The sequence below is a fragment of the Coregonus lavaretus genome, assembly GCF_964263955.1.
Source record: "Coregonus lavaretus genome assembly, chromosome: 11".
Lineage (NCBI taxonomy): Eukaryota > Metazoa > Chordata > Actinopteri > Salmoniformes > Salmonidae > Coregonus > Coregonus lavaretus.
Genome location: NC_139998.1, coordinates 29531588 through 29551037, shown reverse-complemented (window position 1 = coordinate 29551037; position 19450 = coordinate 29531588). Strand labels below are relative to the sequence as shown.

The following is a 19450-nucleotide window of genomic DNA, read 5'->3' as shown; positions in this document are numbered from 1 at the left end:
CTCTCTCTGACCTACTCCTCCAATGAGATTTGAGACAGCTAGTAACATTTTTACAGACAGCCAATAGATTCAGCTTTCTGACTCCCTGCTGTCCTCTCCTGGTTTTGATAAAGCAATTTGTTCTTCTCTAAAAGGTGACCACAACCTTTTCTGTCCCCTAACCAGCCCTCAAAAGGTTACAAGGGAGTTTACCAAGAAGTCATAACTTTTCAAATAGATAATAATCCACATAATGTTGACTTTACTTTAGATCTACATAAATTATCTCCACCATCTCATCTCAAGTTGAGATACATCATGCTGTCACTGTAAGTAACAGTTGCTTTTTGCATTTCAGAAAATGTTACCCTCATTATTTTCCTTTAAGTTTTAACTTTACATTTACACAAAAATGAGTCATCAAATTTGATTCTTGATGACAATAACACTTATTTCTGTAATTTCTTTAAATGTATCAGATTTACAGTAATTATGATGATTGTTGTTGGTATGTGAAGATTGGATACAGGTAGTGTTAAGGCAAAGGAATTATCTTCACAGATGAATCACAACTACAATAGAACCCAGGATAGAGGGGTTCAGTAAATGTGGTCTGGACTCTGTGGAGAAGGGTCATTGTGTCAGAGACGCTGTAGAAGGACAGAGTTCCTGCACTGTGGTCCAGGTACACTCCTACTCTGGAGGAGGGGGCGACAGGGATATTAATCTGTTTACTAAAGTCTATATCAATACCCCACTGATTCCCATCTCGTGCCAGATCGTGCCTGAAAAAGCAGCGATCCAAATGACATACCAAACACCAGGACTTATCATTGTTCCCAAACCAACACGCTGTTCCACCCTGCCTCTTGATCCCTTTATATGAGACTGCTATAGTAACCTCGTCCCCACTCCACTCTACCTCCCAGTAGCAGGCTCCAGACAGACCCTCTTTACACAGCACCTGGTGCCAAATCTTAAATCTTTCTGGATGGTGAGGACGTGTGATCTGGTGCTCACGACTGTATGCCACCTTTGTGTTCCCTTCAGACAGATACAGACGTTGAGTTGGTGTGTTGGGATCCAATGTCAGCTGGCAAGAATCTGCAAATGAGATAAAAGCTATGGTGAAGATGAACTCAAGGTGTCAGTGTGTATTGTTGAATTAAAAAACTGTTTGTGTTTAACTCACATTTCAAGAACTCTTCTCTGGTCCTCGGCCCAGGGGGTTGGAAAATGTGAAGTCCTGACACTATGAAGACAGAGAAAAATCAAATATGACTGGTCATGCCATAACCACACAGGAAGTCACAGGTTGAATAACTGAATGGTTCTCCACTAATCACAGCAGCGTGTCCTTGGTCCCAGGTGAAGGGAGTTGACACTTTATACTTGATGACTTCTAAGCCAAGTTTGCCATCAGAACTGAAGAGGTCACACCATGGGACTGCCAGATACTAAATTAAGAGTAAACTTCATCCATTTAGGACACACTGCTGTGCAATTCAAATGCCCTATCTGGAACATCACCATCGGCAATTTATTGAATCCCATATGTTAATGTGGTCTAAGAAGACGTGTCCTTACTTTGTACAGACATCTTAATTATCTCCCCAGCACAGATATCTTCAAGTCGGTTTCTCAGCTCAGAGACAGATTTCATAACATCCTCAAAGGAGACGTGATGGTTGATAGTGATGCTGCATAAGGCCTCAGATCCAGGAGGCACACAGCGAGACTGGAAACTCTACATCCAAAGACCAGGAAACAAGGAAAATATGATTGAGAAACACAACTTAGTTTAAAGTTTTATTTGATTTAGTCGTACAGTGGGGAGAACAAGTATTTGATACACTGCCGATTTTGCAGGTTTTCCTACTTACAAAGCATGTAGAGGTCTGTCATTTTTATCATAGGTACACTTCAACTGTGAGAGACAGAATCTAAAACAAAAATCCAGAAAATCACATTGTATGATTTTTAAGTAATTAATTTGCTTTTTGTTGCATGACATAAGTACTTGATCACCTACCAACCAGTAAGAATTCCGGCTCTCACAGACCTGTTAGTTTTTCTTTAAGAAGCCCTCCTGTTCTCCACTCATTACCTGTATAAAATACACCTGTCCACACACTCAAACAGACTCCATCCTCTCCACAATGGCCAAGACCAGAGAGCTGTGTAAGGACATCAGGGATAAAATTGTAGACCTGCACAAGGCTGGGATGGGCTACAGGACAATAGGCAAGCAGCTTGGTGAGAAGGCAACAACTGTTGGCGCAATTATTAGAAATTGGAAGAAGTTCAAGATGACGGTCAATCACCCTCGGTCTGGGGCTCCATGCAAGATCTCACCTCGTGGGGCATCAATGATCATGAGGAAGGTGAGGGATCAGCCCAGAACTACACAGCAGGACCCGGTCAATGACCTGAAGAGTGCTGGGACCACAGTCTCAAAGAAAACCATTAGTAACACACTACGCCGTCATGGATTAAAATCCTGCAGTGCACACAAGGTCCCCCTGCTCTTGCCAGCGCATGTCCAGGCCCGTCTGAAGTTGGCCAATGACCATCTGGATGATCAAGGGGAGAAGGTCATGTGGTCTGATGAGACGAAAATAGAGCTTTTTGATCTAAACTCCACTCGCCGTGTTTGGAGGAAGAAGGATGAGTACAACCCCAAGAACACCATCCCAACCGTGAAGCATGGAGGTGGAAACATCATTATTTGGGGATGCTTTTCTGCAAAGGGGACAGGACGACTGCACCGTATTGAGGGGAGGATGGATGGGGCCTCCAACACTCTACTCAGCAAATTGGATGTAGTCTATCACAGTGCCATCCGTTGTCTCCAAAGCCCCTTACACTACCCACCACTGTGACCTGTACGCTCTTGTTGGCTGGTCCTCACTACATGTTCGTCGTCAAACCCACTGGCTCCAGGCCATCTATAAATCACTGCTAGGCAAATCCCCGCCTTATCTTAGCTCATTGGTCACCATAGCAGCACCCACCCGTAGTCTGCGCTCCAGCAGGTATATCTCACTGGTCATTCCCAAAGCCAACACCTCCTTTGGCCGCCATTCCTTCCAGTTCTCTGCTGCCAATGACTGGAACGAATTGCAAAAATCTCTGAAGCTGGAGACTTATCTCCCTCAATAACTTTAAGCATCAGTTGTCAGAGCACCTTACCGATCACTGCACCTGTACACAGCCCATCTGAAATTAGCCCACCCAACTACCTCATCCCTATATTGTTATTTATTTTGCTCTTTTGCACCCCAGTATCTCTATTTGCACATAATCTCTTGCACATCTAGCATTCCAGTGTTAATACTATTGTAATTATTTTGCACTATAGCCTATTTATTGCCTTACCTCCATAACTTGCTACATTTGCACACACTGTATATATATTTTCTGTTGTATTTTTGACTTTATGTTTTTTTACCCCATATGTAACTCTGTGTTGTTTTTATCGCACTGCTTGCTTTATCTTGGCCAGGTCGCAGTTGTAAATGAGAACTTGTTCTCAACTGGCTTACCTGGTTAAATAAAGGTGAAATAAAAATCGCGAGATCTTGGCCAACAACCTCCTTCCCTCAGTAAGAGCATTGAAGATGGGTCGTGGCTGGGTCTTCCAGCATGACAACGACCCGAAACACACAGCCAGGGCAACTAAGGAGTGGCTCCGTAAGAAGCATCTCAAGGTCCTGGAGTAGCCTAGCCAGTCTCCAGACCTTTTTTTATTTATTTCACCTTTATTTAACCAGGTAAGCCAGTTGAGAACAAGTTCTCATTTACAACTGCGACCTGGCCAAGATAAAGCAAAGCAGTGCGATAAAAACAACAACACAGAGTTACATATGGGGTAAAACAAAACATAAAGTCAAAAATACAACAGAAAAAAAAAATATATACAGTGTGTGCAAATGTAGCAAGTTATGGAGGTAAGGCAATAAATAGGCTATAGTGCAAAATAATTACAATTAGTATTAACACTGGAATGATAGATGTGCAAGAGATGATGTGCAAATAGAGATACTGGGGTGCAAATGAGCAAAATAAATAACAATATAGGGATGAGATAGTTGGGCGGGCTAATTTCAGATGGGCTGTGTACAGGTGCAGTGATCGGTAAGGTGCTCTGACAACTGATGCTTAAAGTTAGTGAGGGAGATAAGTGTCTCCAGCTTCAGAGATTTTTGCAATTTGTTCCAGTCATTGGCAGCAGAGAACTGGAAGGAATGGCAGCCAAAGGAGGTGTTGGCTTTGGGGATGACCAGTGAGATATACCTGCTGGAGCGCATACTACGGGTGGGTGTTGCTATGGTGACCAATGAGCTAAGATAAGGCGGGGATTTGCCTAGAAGTGATTTATAGATGGCTTGGAGCCAGTGGGTTTGGCGACGAATATGTAGTGAGGACCAGCCAACAAGCTGGTCCTCACGCTGGGAGCTGAAAGTCCGTATTGCCCAGCGACAGCCCCGAAACCTGAAGGATCTGGAGAAGGTCTGTATGGTGGAGTGGGCCAAAATCCCTGCTGCAGTGTGTGCAAACCTGGTCAAGACCTACAGGAAACGTATGATCTCTGTAATTGCAAACAAAGGTTTCTGTACCAAATATTAAGTTCTGCTTTTCTGATGTATCAAATACTTATGTCATGCAATAAAATGCAAATTAATTACTTAAAAATCATACAATGTGATTTTCTGGATTTTTGTTTTAGATTCCGTCTCTCACAGTTGAAGTGTACCTATGATAACAATAACAGACCTCTGAATGCTTTGTAAGTAGGAAAACCTGCAAAATCGGCAGTATACTTGTTCTCCCCACTGTATGTACGGGATACACATGGTATACACCATCCAACAAAATGCTTACTTGCAAGTTCCTTCTAGACCAGTGGCTTAGCGCAGTTTCCCCAACCCCAATAAACTGCTGTTTTAGAGCCAATTTCCTGCTATTCTACACATCTTGCCGTGAGGCTGAGAACTTTTTTTGCAGTTTTAAAGCCAATTCCCCCCCCCACACAAAATGCTTATGACGTGTTCATTTGCTTTCTGGTGCTATGTTGTGTGCCCCCCCCCCCCCCCCCTCCCCCCTTGCGGGGTCTGCAGGGATGTGTGCGAGTGTTCTCCACAATACAATAACAAATAATAAAATATACGAATATAAAGTGAATGGCTCAGTAGAACTGAATAAACATTTTAGCATAAGTATAATACATGAAGGCACAATTTATAAATTAAAGATTAAATTAATGTAATTAAAGATTTCCCTTTAGGAGCGACACCTGCTGCAATGGACAGAGAGGACAGTGATGTCACCTGGAGGAAATGGATGTGATCCTCTGTGTGTGAAAGCTGCTCCAGCTCAGCCTCTCTCCTCTTCAGCTCAGCCACCTCCTGCTCCAGCTGCTTCAGGAGTCCTTCAGCCCGACTCAAATCAGCCTTCTCCTGGGCTCTGATAAACTCCTTCACCTCAGAGCGCCTTCCCTCAATGGAGCGGATCAGCTCAGTAAAGATCTTCTCACTGCTCTCAACTGCTGCCTGTGCAGAGCGCTGTTAGGACACAGAGAGAGGCATTTTAATCAGCCCATTCACTCAGCTCTCACCAGAACTCCAGACAGCCTGTTCCCCACAGCTACTTTCTGCACACGCCACGGTCAGTGTGAACCGGAGTGACTTGACACAATGCTGGATAAACAAGATGTAACGTTAGCTACAAACAAAACTGAGTTAAATGGTTCCAGTCTGCCGTGAAGCATTCATCCATGTATACCGGTAAGAGTCTAGCTACATTTTCAGATATGTTTCTAATTTTGTCAGAAAGCCGTTTTCATTGCAAGTTAAAGCATACTGTTAGTTAGCTAGCGAACGTTAGCTTGCTGGCTCGCTAGCTAACATTATGTGTATGATCTGTGTAATAATATTATTTGAATCAGAAATCCATTTGCATTGCCAGTTATAGCCTAATGTTAGCCAGCTAACATTGAACCTAGTTTGTTAGCTTTAGCTACCTGCAGATTCATACTACAGCTATGACAATGTTTGTATTGGTAGTAGTATGAGTTAGGATTATGCCAGTTCATTGTTTAGCTAGCTAACTACATGTCTAACCAAAAGACTCCACGTCGGCCGGATTGTTACCTGACCCATCAAATTAGCCAGGTGTGTCTGGGGATGATTACGGCCATCTATTGTATTTCATGAATATGTGTCTAGACCAGGGTTCTTCAATTCCGGTCCTGGAGGGCCGAAACACCTATGTTTTTCATCCTCTCCTTCTAATCAGGGGCTAATTCAGACCTTGGACACCAGGTGAGTGCAATTAACTACCAGGTAGAAATAAAAAACAGAAGTGTTTCGGCCCTCCAGGACCGGAATTGAAGAACCCTGGTCTAGACAATAGTGACCCATCCACTTAGTTAGATGTGGCTGGGGGTTGGTTATATCATTTCCTTCACATGACCCATCAATTTAGACAAGTGTGTTGGGTAAGCGTCATCTAATAATGATAAAATATTTTCTAAAATATTTTGAATCAGGATACTTTCTGTTTTTGATATTGCAACTATGCAAGTAACCCCTTCACTGTACCGTTTACACATTCTGTATCCTGAAAGGTGATCAACTTTCAACATTTACATTTTAGTCATTTAGCAGACGCTCTTATCCAGAGCGACTTACAGTTAGTGAGTGCATACATTATTTAATTTTTCATACTGGCCCCCTGTGGGAAAGCAGAATTACCTTCCCATTGTTCCTCAACTGCAGTGTATGATATGCCATTTTCTAGCTCTGTCTCCACTTTTATCCAATGTAAAAAAACACTATTTCAAATGTTGCTACATAGACCGAGGCGGTCAGTCACAAATGGTCAAAACTCACCTTGAATGACTTCACAGCCTGTCTCACCTCTTGCATCTCCTGCTCTCTCTCCTTGATTCTCTGCTTAGATTTCTCACCCAACTGCTTCTGTAGAGAAACAAATGCCATTCCATTCATTATTGTTCTGTTCTACTGAATGTTAGTCAGACTATGGCATGTTAATGTCTTATGAAGGAAAAGGGTTACGTAGTGTTATGTGTATGTTTTCCTGTTTTGCAAGTTCATACATGAAATTCATCCTTGATCAGATGCAAATATTGTACATAGGGACCATTCATTGTTTTAGTATTTTGTCATTCTTCATATTTAAGCAAGTGAATTAAGGTTCTTACTTGGATTTCAGCTATTTCGGCTGCAGCAGAGACTGTATCATGGCCTTTATGTTTATCCAACATACACAGATAACAGATACATTGCTGATCTGTCCGGCAGTAAACCTCCAGTAGTTTGTCATGATGAGAGCAGATCTTCTCCTGTAGTTGTGTGGAGGCTTTGACCAGCTTGTGCTTCTTAAAGGCAGGAGATTCATAGTGAGGCTGGAGGTGAGTCTCACAGTAAGAGGCCAGACACACCAGACAGGACACGACAGCTTTGAATTTTCTCCCAGTGCAGACGTCACACTCAACATCTCCAGATCCAGCATAACAGTGAGCAGGAGGAGCAGCTTGGAGTTTTGTCTTCTTCTTCTTCTTCTTTTTTGTATTTTCTTCAGTCAGGGTTTTCAGCAATTCAGCCATAACTGTGTTTCTGTTCAGAACAGGCCTTGGGTTGAAGGTCTTTCTGCACTGGGGGCAGCTGCAGACAAGCTTCTGGTCATCCTGATCCCAGTAGCCTTTAATACAGTCCATACAGTAGCTGTGTCCACAGGGAATAGTCACTGGATCCTTCAGTAGCTCCAAACAGATCGAACAACTGATCGAGTCCATGGCTTCTGCCATTTTGAAACACATAAAAAGACTGAGCTTCAGAGATACATTTAGTTTCTAGTTTGCCGAGTAGGAGTGGCTTTCACAGACCTATAACATTTCACTTCCTGGATCTGTGAACTCACATCAGATACCAGGTATGGCCAGCAGAGGACATAAGTGGTGCATCATAGCCAGAGAGAGAGAACTTTCTTAGGTTGCATTGTAATTGAAATTGTCAACTGTAGAATTACAGTTACTAGAACAGCCATGCCCAGTCAAGTCAACGTTCCAGGACAGTTGGACCGGCAGCCATCAACTAAACTGACATTACATGTGCCACATCAGATTGCATATAATTTATTTAAATGATGAAACCAAGAATGCAAACAACTCATTGTCTATGGCCCTTGTCTAAGATAATATCTAACAGAATCAATCCCTTTTAGTGAAATGGACTGCATATTTTAACAGTAGTGCACATGTTGTGCATTCACCAGTAGTTTGTATTACTGTTCTCATAAAATAATGATGTTAAGTGTATCAGGTTGAAACAGATTGTATGATGTTTATGGACACACAAAGTCAATGAGTGTAGATACAATGTTTTGTTTCTTTACTGTATTGGTACCAGTATCCTCACAGATTATCCATAACCAGGACCAATCCAGAGTAGAGGGGTGGAGTAAATGTGGTCTGGACTGTGGAGGGTCATTGTGTCAAGAGATGCTGTATAAGGACAGAGTTCCTCACCTGTGGTCCAGGTACACTCCTACTCTAGAGGAGCAGGCGACAGGGATATGAGTACTGATAGTATTGTGCCTGAAAGAGCTGTTAGACAGACCACAGCCCAGGACTAATAATTGCGTCGAAAGCTAGCATCCACTCAGTCTCCTCTCCTGCCGATCCCTTTATAAGGGACTGCAACTTCAACCTTGCTCCCACACCTCTACCTGCCTGTAGCAGGTTCCAGACAGAGCGTCTTTACACAACAGCTGGCAGTTTAAGTTAAATCTGTCTGGAGTGTGAAGATGGGACTCAGCATTTTCACTCTTGGTCACCTTCCTGTTCCACTCAGACAGAAGCAGATATCTGTTAGCTGTGTTGGGGTTCAATGTGAGCTGGCAGGAATCAGATTTCTCTCCCCAAATTGAATAATGTGTGTGGCAGGGTAGTGAAAGTGTATTTATAGTTGTGTGTAGATGTTAACGCACATTTCAAGGACTCCTCACTGGTGTTGGGTTCAGGAGGTAAAACAACCATCTTTGACACCCCCTCACTGTCCTCCACTATTGCCTGTAGTGAGTGATGTTAGGACACAGAAAAGAGAGTTCATTACAACCAATTCAACTAAACAAATAACTAGCAAACAACTTAGTTTAGTACTAGTTTAATTTATTTGCACCAAAGAAAACAAGTGATGAACAACAATACAGATAAAAACAAATACATAAAAATAGCAGCGTGCAGGTGTGGTTGGAAGCCCAAGGGCTTATATGAAAACCACACCACAAAAAAAGGAAAAAAAGATACATAAGCACAAAAATAAAAATAAAGGTTTGTTAAAAACCTACAGACAGCATTTTCCTTGATGGCCAAAAAGCTCAATTTTAGTCTCATCTGACAAGAGTACCTTCTTCCATATGTTTGGGGAGTCTCCCACATGTCTTTTGTCATTTTTTTCTTTAAGCAATGGGTTTTTTTCTGGCCACTCTTCCGTATAGCCCAACTCTGTGGAGTGTACAGCTTAAAGCGGTCCTGTGGAAAGATACTCCAATCTCCACTGTGGAGATTTCCAGTTCTTTGTTGCCTCTCTGATTAATGCCCTCCTTGCCTGGTCCGTGAGTTTTGGTGGGCAGCCCTCTCTTGGCAGGTTTGTTGTGGTGCCATATTTTCTTCATTTTTTAATAATGGATTTAATGGTGCTCCGTGGGATGTTCAAAGTTCAAGATATTTTTTTATAACCCAACCCTGATCTGTACTTCTCCACAACTTTGTCCCTGACCTGTTTGGCAATATCCTTGGTCTTCATAGTGCCGCTTGCTTAGTGGTGTTGCAGACGCTGGAGCCTTTCAGAACAGGTGTATATATACACTGCGATCATGTGACAGATCATGTGACACTTAGATAGCACACAGGTGGACTTCATTTAACTAATTATGTGACTTCTGAAGGTAATTGGTTGCACCAGATCTTATTTAGGGGCTTCATAGCAAAGGGGGTGAATACATATGCATGCACCACTTTTCCGTTATTTATTTTTTAGAATTTTTTTTAACAACTTATTTTTTTCATTTCACTTCACCAATTTGGACTATTTTGTGTATGTCCATTACATGAAATCCAAATAAAAATCAATTTAAATTACAGGTTGTAATGCAACAAAATAGGAAAAACGCCAAGGGGGATGAATACTTTTTGCAAGGCACTGTATGAGTATTTGTAGATGAAAGTGCATAATTGCCTATCCCCCCCCCGCCATGAATTGAACTGTATGAACTGTAACTTATCCCATGAACTGTATCCACATGTTTTTGTAATATTGTTTGTGATTTACATTGTATGTATTTATGCATTCATAATAATAACAATCATCATTTGCAATATTGGAATTATGGGTCTTACTCCTTGGTACAATTAGCTAAGTAAACAATTTTAACAGTGTTTAGACTACAGCAAAGCTTGGCGAGAACTTAATTCGGGTGCATCTATTTCAGATTTTGAGAATGGATAAAATGTTATATTGTTCTTTCTCTAATAAAGTAGCAGATTTTAATCTCAGAGTTGATCCCAACAGCAAATATGTCACCTTGCCATACTTTTCAGAAGAAATGGTTGGAAGAAGCAGGACTAAAATGGAGATGCAGCTTGTTCTGAGAGAGGTTGGGGATGGGGAGAAAGACAGACCATTAATCCAAGCCAATTCATAACCTATAAATTAAAGGTAACCTTCATGATCAATACAGTATGCTGTTGGGTATACAGCAGTTATACAGCAGTTGTCTGGATTATGTAGCCTAAATAAGGCCTTGTTGCCTCATTACCTAACAAATTGATTATTCAAGGAAAGCCATTCAAGATATCCTGAGCCATGTTAATCTGTGACCAGCTCCTCCAGAGAGGACAGACATTTTTAAGACAAACTGAGACAAGCTGGTAGAATCTACAGTCTTCAGAAAGTATTCACACACCTTGATATTTTCCACAAATGGATTAAAATTAGATTTTGTGTCACTCACTGGCCTACACAAAATACCCCATAATGTCAAAGTAGAATTATGTTTTTAGATTAAAAAATTAAAAATTAAAAAATTAAATAATAGCTGAAATGTCGAGTCACCCCTTTGTTATGGCAAGCTTAAATAAGTTCAGGAATAAAAATGTGCTTAACAAGTCACATAATAAGTTGCATGGACTCACTCACTCTTTGTGCAATAATAGTGTTTAACATGATTTTTGAATCATGAACTACCTCATCTTTTAAATCATTGAGCTACCTCATCTCTGTACCCCACACATACAATTGTCTGTAAGGTCCGTCAGTTGAGCAGTTCATTTCAAACACAGATTCAACCACAAAGACCAGGGAGGTTTTCCAATGCCTCACAAAGAAAAAAGCAGACATTGAATATCCCTTTGAGCATAGTGAATTTATTAATTACACTTTGGATGGTGTATCAATACACTCAGTCACTACAAAGATACAGGCGTCCTTTCTAACCAAAATGTCGGAGACAAAGGAAATATTTCCAGAGTTTAATGGCTGAGGTAGGAGAAAACTGAGGATGGATCAACAACATTTTAGTTACTCCACAATACTAACCTAAATGACATAGTGAAATGAAGTAAGCCTCTACTTAATAAACATATTCCAAAACATGCATCCTGTTTGCAATAAGGCACTAAAGTAAAACTGCCAAAAATGTGGCAAAGAAATTAACTTTATGTCCTGAATACAAAGTGTTATGTTTGGGGAAGATCGAACACATCACTGAGTACCACTCTTCATATTTTCAAGCATGGTGGTGACTGCATCATGTTATGGGTATGCTTGTCATCGGCAAGGACTATGGAGTTATTTTGGCTAAAAATAAACAGAATAGAGCTATGCACAGGCAAAATCCTCAAGGAAAACCAGGTTCAGTCTGCTTTCCAACAGACACTGGGAGACAAATTCACCTTTCAGCAGGACAATAACCTAAACCACAAGGCCTAATATACACTGGAGTTGCTTACCAAGACGACATTGAATGTTCCTGAGTGGCCTACTTAAAGTTGGCTTTAATCGGCTTGAAGAATCTATGGCAAGACTTGAAAATGGCTGTCTAGCAATGATCAACAACCAACTTGACAGTTTTAATTTAAAAAAGAATGTGAAAATATTGTACAATTCAGGTGTGAAAAGCTCTTAGACTTACCCAGAAAGACTCACAGCTGTAAACATTGTCAAAGGTGATTCTAATATGTATTGACTCAAGGGCATGAATACTTTTGTAAATTAGATATTTCTGTATTTAATAAATTTGCTAACATTTCTAAAAACATGTTTTCACTTTGTTATTATGGGGTATTGTGTGGATGGTTGAGCATTTTTAAAATCCATTTTGGATTCAGGCTTTAACACAAATGTGGAATAAGTCAAGAGGTATGAATACTTTCTGATGGCACTACGTTGAACGTAGAAGTGAAACTAACTACTACCCACATCACAGACTTCCTTATAACCATTCCTGTCCTTCTCTGTGCTCTTGTTTACTAGTTCTTTATCACGACTCAACTCCTTCATAAATAAACTGAGGTATAGCAATTGGGTAACTGTAGGACTAATTCCTTTCTTTCATTCACTACATTCAAGAGGAACTAAATATTAATTATCTGGAGTTAGGAGAGTCCTACAGTTAGTTACCCAGCAGCTACCTCAGTATATTCATAAAGGAGTTAAGTTGTAAAGATAGTTACACTGACGGAGACTACTGGATCTATGACATATAATACAGATCTTAAGAGTAAACTTGGAAAAGGTCATTTAAAAGTGATTGGCTTTATCACCCATACGTAAAAATGTATGCACACATGACTGTAAGTTGCGTTGGATAAAAGCGTCTGCTAAATGGCATATTATATTATATAAAGTAGTGGAGGTGGCACAGGAAGTGAACTGTTGAACCAATCAATTCTCTAACACAGTAGGTTGTTCTCAGTTGAACTTCAAACATTTCAAAACTGAAAACAAGGCCTTATTTTCACATTTTGAAGGGAATCACATTCATTTAACCAAAATGTCCTTTATTGAAACAGAAGATGGTACATTGAGACCTAAAATACTGACATGTGACTGACTAAAAAGTACACTTCGTCCAGCCTCTGCTCCATAGTGTTAATTACACTAAAGAAACCCTGTGGGCGAGGCGAGCATAACATTTTAAAAATATCCTAAGAGGGAAAACAGAGGATTTGAGAGAGCAGAGGACGAGTCATTTCCAGACACATTACAGGAGATGGAGACAACTCAAAACTAACACAGACAGAAAAACAACGAACAGAATTGAAGGGTTTTGGTTAACATTTTAACTCATTTTCATTAGGAAGTGATTTGAAGTTCAATTCATGATTTGAAAAAAACCTTTACAGCAAACAATGAGCAATTTCACTTCATCCACTGATCGGACTGCTCTCAACTCGACTTTACACATGTACAAACTACATGTGCCAATAACAATAAACCTTCAGTTTAGTTTGTGGACTGTAGATTGTCAGCAAATAGTAAAAATACATTACATAGCAGTTTTACCAAACTAACACCAGGTAACATAAAGTCATACAAAATATAGTTCTGAAAATATATTTAGGATTTTATCAGACAGTATAAAGTGAGGAAGTGCACCAGAGAGTTCATAAGAAAATATGATTTATTTAAACTATGGTCATGTATGATGTGGTACCCAGTCAGTCTGGTGAAACATGTTGCTCCGATGGTGCTTTGGGACTATGATGACTATGCAGTAAAAAAAAAAAAACAGACAAAGTTTAACATCAGCATACATACATTATTGGAAAACAACATGGTTATTCACCTGCATGTAGGAGTTTCAAGCTATATTTAACCATCTGAAAAACACTAATACAATGCCACTTTCTGAGAGCAGTATTTGAGCTTTAGGTCTAAGTACGCAGCAAATGTTTTCACCCTAGGGTAAATAAACAATTGTCAAGAAATGTGTGTGTGTGTAACGTGACCAGGCCTGAGTTGAAGTAGACCATCGTTACTGTAAAAATGTTATGTTTGTGTGTCCCCATCTGTGTTACCTGTGTTGTCTGACCAGGTCAGAGTTCAGGTAAACCACAGTAGCTGTGATATCGTCTCTGTACATGCGTGCCAGGTCCTCAGGCAGAGCCAACATGGATGCCAGTCTCTCCTGGCAGAGCTCTCCATACTGCCCGGTGCCCAGGGCGTGTCTGATGAGGTGTGTGGCAGCGTTGGAGTCCAGGGTGGGCATGGCACGGGCACGGCGTTTCAGCAGCAGCTCTTGCATTTGGCCCAGGTTCAACTGTCTCTCAGTGGGGGAGACGGGAGACTGCAGAACGACAATTTACTACATTCAAAATTATATATGCACATGGACAAAAAACAGACACCCGTAATAAGTTTCCCCCCACAAGTGGTTATCCCACAGCCCTCACACACACAAACACAGTGCCCCATCTCTCTCGCACACCCTCTCGTCCTTACCTGTAGGTGAATCCCACTCAGGTGTTCTCCCACCAGCCGTACCGCCTCCTTAGAGCTCATCTCGTCCCACAGCCCATCAGAGCCCAAGATCAGGAAGCGGTCCTGCGGTCGCAGGCTGTGATAGGTCAGCTGTGGCGCCACGTCCAGGTAGGGCGGGCTCAGGTAGTTGGGCGGAGTGTACTGGTAGAGGTTTAGAGAGTCCAGGTCCATTCCAGACTCCAGGCTTTCTAGAACACTCTGCTGCAGCTCAAGGCTCCACTTGAACCTCACGTCTCCAAACGAACGCAGAGGCATCAGGATCTAGAGACCATGAGATGGAGAATTAGACAGTCACATAGAATACATGCAGAGGTAATTATACTGTATGAGTCTGTCACCAGTGACCACTGTTTCTCTCTCCAGCTCAGCCTGGTCTTTCTTATGATATGTAAATAAATCTACAGTATATGATCTAATCCTCTATGTGAGGGTGTGTTCTGACCCCCAGCAGCCTGTCGTCAGTGACCACCGTGTCCCTCTCCGAGGGGGGGTGCTGGGCTCGGAGCCTCTCCAGCTCAGCCTCGTTTTGGGCATTGTGGTCCTGGGACAGGGGCAAGGCGCTCCACGACCCGTCCTCCTCCTGCACCCCCAGCACTGCACGGCAGTCACCTGAGTTTACACCGCACAATAGAATAGAACTTCATTTTCAACTGTGTTCAAGGAAGAAAATAATAGTATAGTATTTTGTCCATTTGTTGAAAACAGGGAGTACTTTAAGAGTGTTATTATCACAGAGTTGTCATGATACAATTCCATTATACACTGAGTGTACAAAACATTAAGAACACCTTAATATTGCGTTGCACCCCCTTTTGCCCTCAGAACAGCCTCAATTCGTCAGCGCATGGACTCTACAAGGTGTCGAAAGCGTTCCACAGGGATGCTGCCCTCCTGTAACTCAGTTGGTAGAGCATGACGCTTGCAACGCCAGGGTTGTGGGTTCGATTCCCAAGGGGGCCAGTATGAAAAATGTATGCACTCACTAACTGTAAGTCGCTCTGGATAAGAGCGTCTGCTAAATTACAAAAAAAATTGAAAACTCCAAAGCTTCCCACAGTTGTGTCAAGTTGGCTGGATGTCCTTTGGGTGGTGGACCATTCTTGATACACACGGGAAACTGTTGTGCGTGAAAAACCCAGCAGAGTTGCAGTTCTTGACACTCAAACCAGTGCGCCTGGCACCTACTATCATACCCCGTTCAAAGGCACTTCAATCTTTTCTCTTGCCCATTCACCCTCAAGGCTCAAAAATACTTATTTAACCTGTTTCCTCCCCTTCATCTACACTCACTGAAATGGTTTTATAATAATAATAATATGCCATTTAGCAGACGCTTTTATCCAAAGCGACTTACAGTCATGCGTGCATACATTTTTGTGTATGAGCTACAGAGGACCACAATGATTTAACAAGTGACTAAGGGATCATAGCTTTCACCTGGTCAGTCTATTTAATGGAAAGAGGAGGTGTTCCTAATGTTTTGTACACTCAGTGTATATCCCACCTGTACGACACTACCACCCTACCTGCGTTCGCCACATGGATCCCCTCAGTGCCTACATGGGCAACACAGGCTGTGGAGCCAGCAAACGCCACCTGGTTGGATGTGTTAAACACAACAGAGAAAGTCAGGGGGGGGGGGGGGGGGAATGCACCCAATTAATTGCCACAATAAATTAAAGACCAGTGAGAAAATCTGAAATTCCTAATTAATCTGGAATGAGGTGGATGGCACACACTCACACCTGTATGGCAGTACTCCTCATGAGGTCGCTGGAGAGTGGGACCTGGGCCTCCAGAGAGATATCTGTGTCCAGACGCTTAAAGGCATAGTACAGAGCATCAGGAGGACTGGGAGGGAGGCATGGAGGATGGTTGGAGAGATGTATAAGAACAGGAAGACAAAAACAGTTGGGTTACAATACTAATCAGAGAGATGGAGTCAGGCTCTTACCATGCTCAATGTCTCACACAACGTATACACACAGCCCCACCTCATTCCGTCGCCGTGCTCCTCGCTGTCCAGCAGCTCCTGCCAGAAGACGCGGAGGTGTTCTACGTAGAGTGAGGCTGACTCTCTGTAGTTGTAGTCTCCATGGTTTTTGTACCACTGTAGGATGGGCGGGACAGGCCTGCTCTGCTCCATGCAGTGCTCCAGCTCCTCCAGTCCTCTCTGGGACATCATGGCCACCGCCACGTAGTACAGCAGACGCTCACTGACCGCCTGGGCACACGCCCAGCCACCATGGCCGTCAAATACCCCAAACAACATGCCCTTAGTCTGGGGGAGAGAGACTGTCAAACACCCTGGATAACTTTCCCTTAGTCTGGGGGAGAGAGAGAGGGAGGGTCTGGGGGAGTGTGTGAGGGGTGAGATAAGGAAATGAACACCAAATGTTTGTAACTAACAACAACACTCACCTGTAGGCAGGTGGCTGCGCTGCGGCGGTCCTCGTTGGGGGTGTTAGCTGCCAGCTGGTTGCTCTCAAACTTCCTCACAGCACTGAGACCCCGGCCATCAAACTCAGGGATGCTCACAGCCTGGGTTAGAGAGAACAATTGGGTGTATTTAAATAACTGGTTGTTGGTTAGGGGTGCACAACTCCAGCACTATAAGGCAGTTGTCCTGCTGGTTTTCATACTGCATCTCCCTGGCACTTGATCAACGTACTTAATTGATAGGCTAGTCTCCACATCTCGGGTTGCTCAGGCAGAAATCAATCTAGTTAAAAGACAAGGACAGTAACTAGGACTTGAAGACCAGAGCTATGCACCCTGATGCAGGCAGGGTGTGAATGCAGACCATCGACAACAATAGCTCCATGACAAAATACTAGACAACTACATCAAGAACCTTCATTAGACAGAAAGGCATTACCCTGCTTGATGCCTTATATCATGGGTTTTTGGTCCTGGGAAAGCCCAGCCCAATGCCATCACACCTGATTAATCTACCCAAGGGCATTGATTATTGGTTGAAACAGGTGCAATATCATTGGGCTGGAATGAAAATGTGCATCCTGAGGTGGCCCACATACAGATGGGAATTGAAAACGCCTGCTTTATATGATTATGTAGTGATTATTATAATAAGTGGTACCTGCTCGTTGGCTCGCAGGATGCTGCTGATCTGGACACGGCTCAGCTGGAAGTCCAGGTCCTGACAGGTGGAGAGGAAACGCATGGTGGCCCCAGACCTACACCTAGCACCAGACCCAGAGCAGCCCCAGGAGGAGAGGCAGGCTCGCTGGGTCAGACTGGGCCACTGAGAGGGGGAGGGGCAGGAGGGTATGGAGGAGTAGAGGGCATGCTGGCCAAGAGAGAAAGACAGGAGAGGAAATGGATAGATATGACTGGCCAGCATTTACATGGATAGTGCACGATAGTGTTTCTCTGTCGCACTTAGTGCACGTTTTCCATTCATGTAATTTAGTCTACTTTCTGAGAGTGCACACACCTGGTTTCCCAGACAATAGGCCTAAACCAGTCACTGATTGAAAGCTTTGGTGTTTCTGATCTCTGACAGCACCTACCTGGGGAGAGAGAGGGCTGAGGGTGCTGCTGGCTGCTCGCAGAAGGATGCGGCCACACACATGGCTAGACATCCGAAGGCCTTAGGATGAGAGGCTCTACTGTGCCTCACACCTGGAGGCGAGAGGATTATCAATAATGTCTGTAATTATCACCTGCACACCTGACTAGGCTTATCAGATTTGGGAGGGGAAAAAGGTTAGCCAGCTAGCTACTGTAACGTTAGCGCTCTACTTGAACGAGACACAAGAGGCAAGCACTAACGTTACATGTTTGGTGCAGCTAGCGATAACTTGGCTATAGTTACGTTGGCTATATATGTAGATTTATTGTGTTAACAAAAATACAACTAACGTTAGCTAGTTAGCTAAAATATAAACAGAGTACAGTAACGTTGGCCAGCTACAGTAACTTGCTAAATTACAGGGTAGCTAGCTAGCTAAAGTTAGCCTACATCAGATCGTGTTCATTAGTGCACACACTGTAGCAAAGTTATGCAACGTAGCCAGCTAACGTTACATACACCGTTTAGGTTAACATTAACAGTTAACGTTACGGTGTGCACTGATGAATACGACCAGACTGCCGGTGTTAGCTAGCCACCACTGACGTACGCAGATTAGCTAGCGAAGTTGTGCACGGAATGCTTTACAGGCGATGTCGTAGCTATGATACTTAGATAGCGATATTTATCGGACACATAATAATGAATCACATAGCTACCTACTAGCTAACGACTGAAGTGTGAATCAAACCATTGTCGGGTCGACTGCTGCTGTGTGTGCCAGCTGTCTTCTTCTTCAGTGGGGTTTATCGGCGCTTGGCATCCAACGTTATGGTGCATTACCGCCACCTACTGTACTGGAGTGTGGGCCAGAGACGGGGATAAAACTAAATCCTACCTGCCAGCCCCGTTGCTCTTAAAAAAGATAACAAAATATTTCTAGTATATCTAATGACGTTCTACTGAATATACTATTTAAACTAATTTCCTGTATCCCCTTCTCCTTCATACTAGATATCATCCTCTCTCTTTCCCTCTGATACTGCCCACACCGTAGCAATACATGCTCCACCGTCTCTGTTTCCTGACAATAATCACACTTTCCTGTTGGATGCTTTCCTATCACATTTAATGTCTTATTCAACTGGCTGTGTCCCACCCTTAATCTTGTAAAAATAGCCTCCTCTCTTCTGTCCCTTCCTGCCGTCCTCCCCTCGCCGACTTTCCTCTGTACTTGAAATAAATGCCTTCCCGTATTATCTCTATTCCACTGCTCCTGCCATCTCTGCACCATCACTGTCCATATCAGTATTTTTGCCTCTGCCTTGCTCATTGAAACGTCAACATCAACATCCCCACTACTAAGTGC

At 42.8% G+C, this 19450-nt stretch overlaps 2 protein-coding genes across 4 annotated transcripts; both read right to left on the bottom strand.

Moving 5' to 3' along the window:
* Positions 1-226: 226 nt before the first annotated feature.
* On the bottom strand, positions 227-7877 carry LOC311137322 (E3 ubiquitin/ISG15 ligase TRIM25-like). Its single transcript, XM_084171759.1, has 6 exons — positions 7205-7877; positions 6873-6959; positions 5310-5543; positions 1567-1726; positions 1172-1231; positions 227-1083 (listed from the first exon to the last, which is right to left on the bottom strand). Exons 1-6 carry the CDS (start codon positions 7820-7822, stop codon positions 515-517), a joined length of 1728 nt encoding a protein of 575 aa, XP_084027885.1. The 5' UTR covers positions 7823-7877; the 3' UTR covers positions 227-514.
* Positions 7878-13042: 5165 nt separating this feature from the next.
* Positions 13043-18882, bottom strand: pdp2 (putative pyruvate dehydrogenase phosphatase isoenzyme 2). Of its 3 annotated transcripts, none has more exons than XM_084171102.1 (11): positions 18801-18882; positions 18080-18191; positions 17647-17856; positions 16968-17087; positions 16541-16827; positions 16292-16397; positions 16073-16142; positions 14989-15155; positions 14508-14807; positions 14084-14352; positions 13043-13772 (listed from the first exon to the last, which is right to left on the bottom strand). In XM_084171102.1, the coding sequence occupies exons 2-11, from the start codon at positions 18149-18151 to the stop codon at positions 13724-13726; spliced, it is 1650 nt and encodes a 549-aa protein (XP_084027228.1). In that variant the 5' UTR covers positions 18152-18191; positions 18801-18882; the 3' UTR covers positions 13043-13723. The 3 variants fall into 3 exon arrangements, with proteins under 3 accessions (XP_084027228.1, XP_084027227.1, XP_084027229.1); XM_084171101.1 differs by having other exon boundaries at positions 18805-18882; XM_084171103.1 differs by having other exon boundaries at positions 18833-18882.
* Positions 18883-19450: the final 568 nt, after the last annotated feature.

Coding starts and splice junctions, on each gene's coding strand:
- LOC311137322 (XM_084171759.1), bottom strand. CDS start 7,822: ATGTGTTTCAAAATGGCAGAAGCCATGGACTCGATCAGTTGTTCGATC. Junction 6,960..7,204: donor CCGAAATAGCTGAAATCCAA/GTAAGAACCTTA, acceptor GTTTCTCTACAG/AAGCAGTTGGGTGAGAAATC. Junction 1,727..5,309: donor ATCACATCCATTTCCTCCAG/GTGACATCACTG, acceptor CTTTGGATGTAG/AGTTTCCAGTCTCGCTGTGT.
- pdp2 (XM_084171102.1), bottom strand. CDS start 18,151: ATGTCTAGCCATGTGTGTGGCCGCATCCTTCTGCGAGCAGCCAGCAGC. Junction 15,156..16,072: donor GATCCATGTGGCGAACGCAG/GTAGGGTGGTAG, acceptor GTGTAAACTCAG/GTGACTGCCGTGCAGTGCTG. Junction 14,808..14,988: donor CTGACGACAGGCTGCTGGGG/GTCAGAACACAC, acceptor CATGGTCTCTAG/ATCCTGATGCCTCTGCGTTC.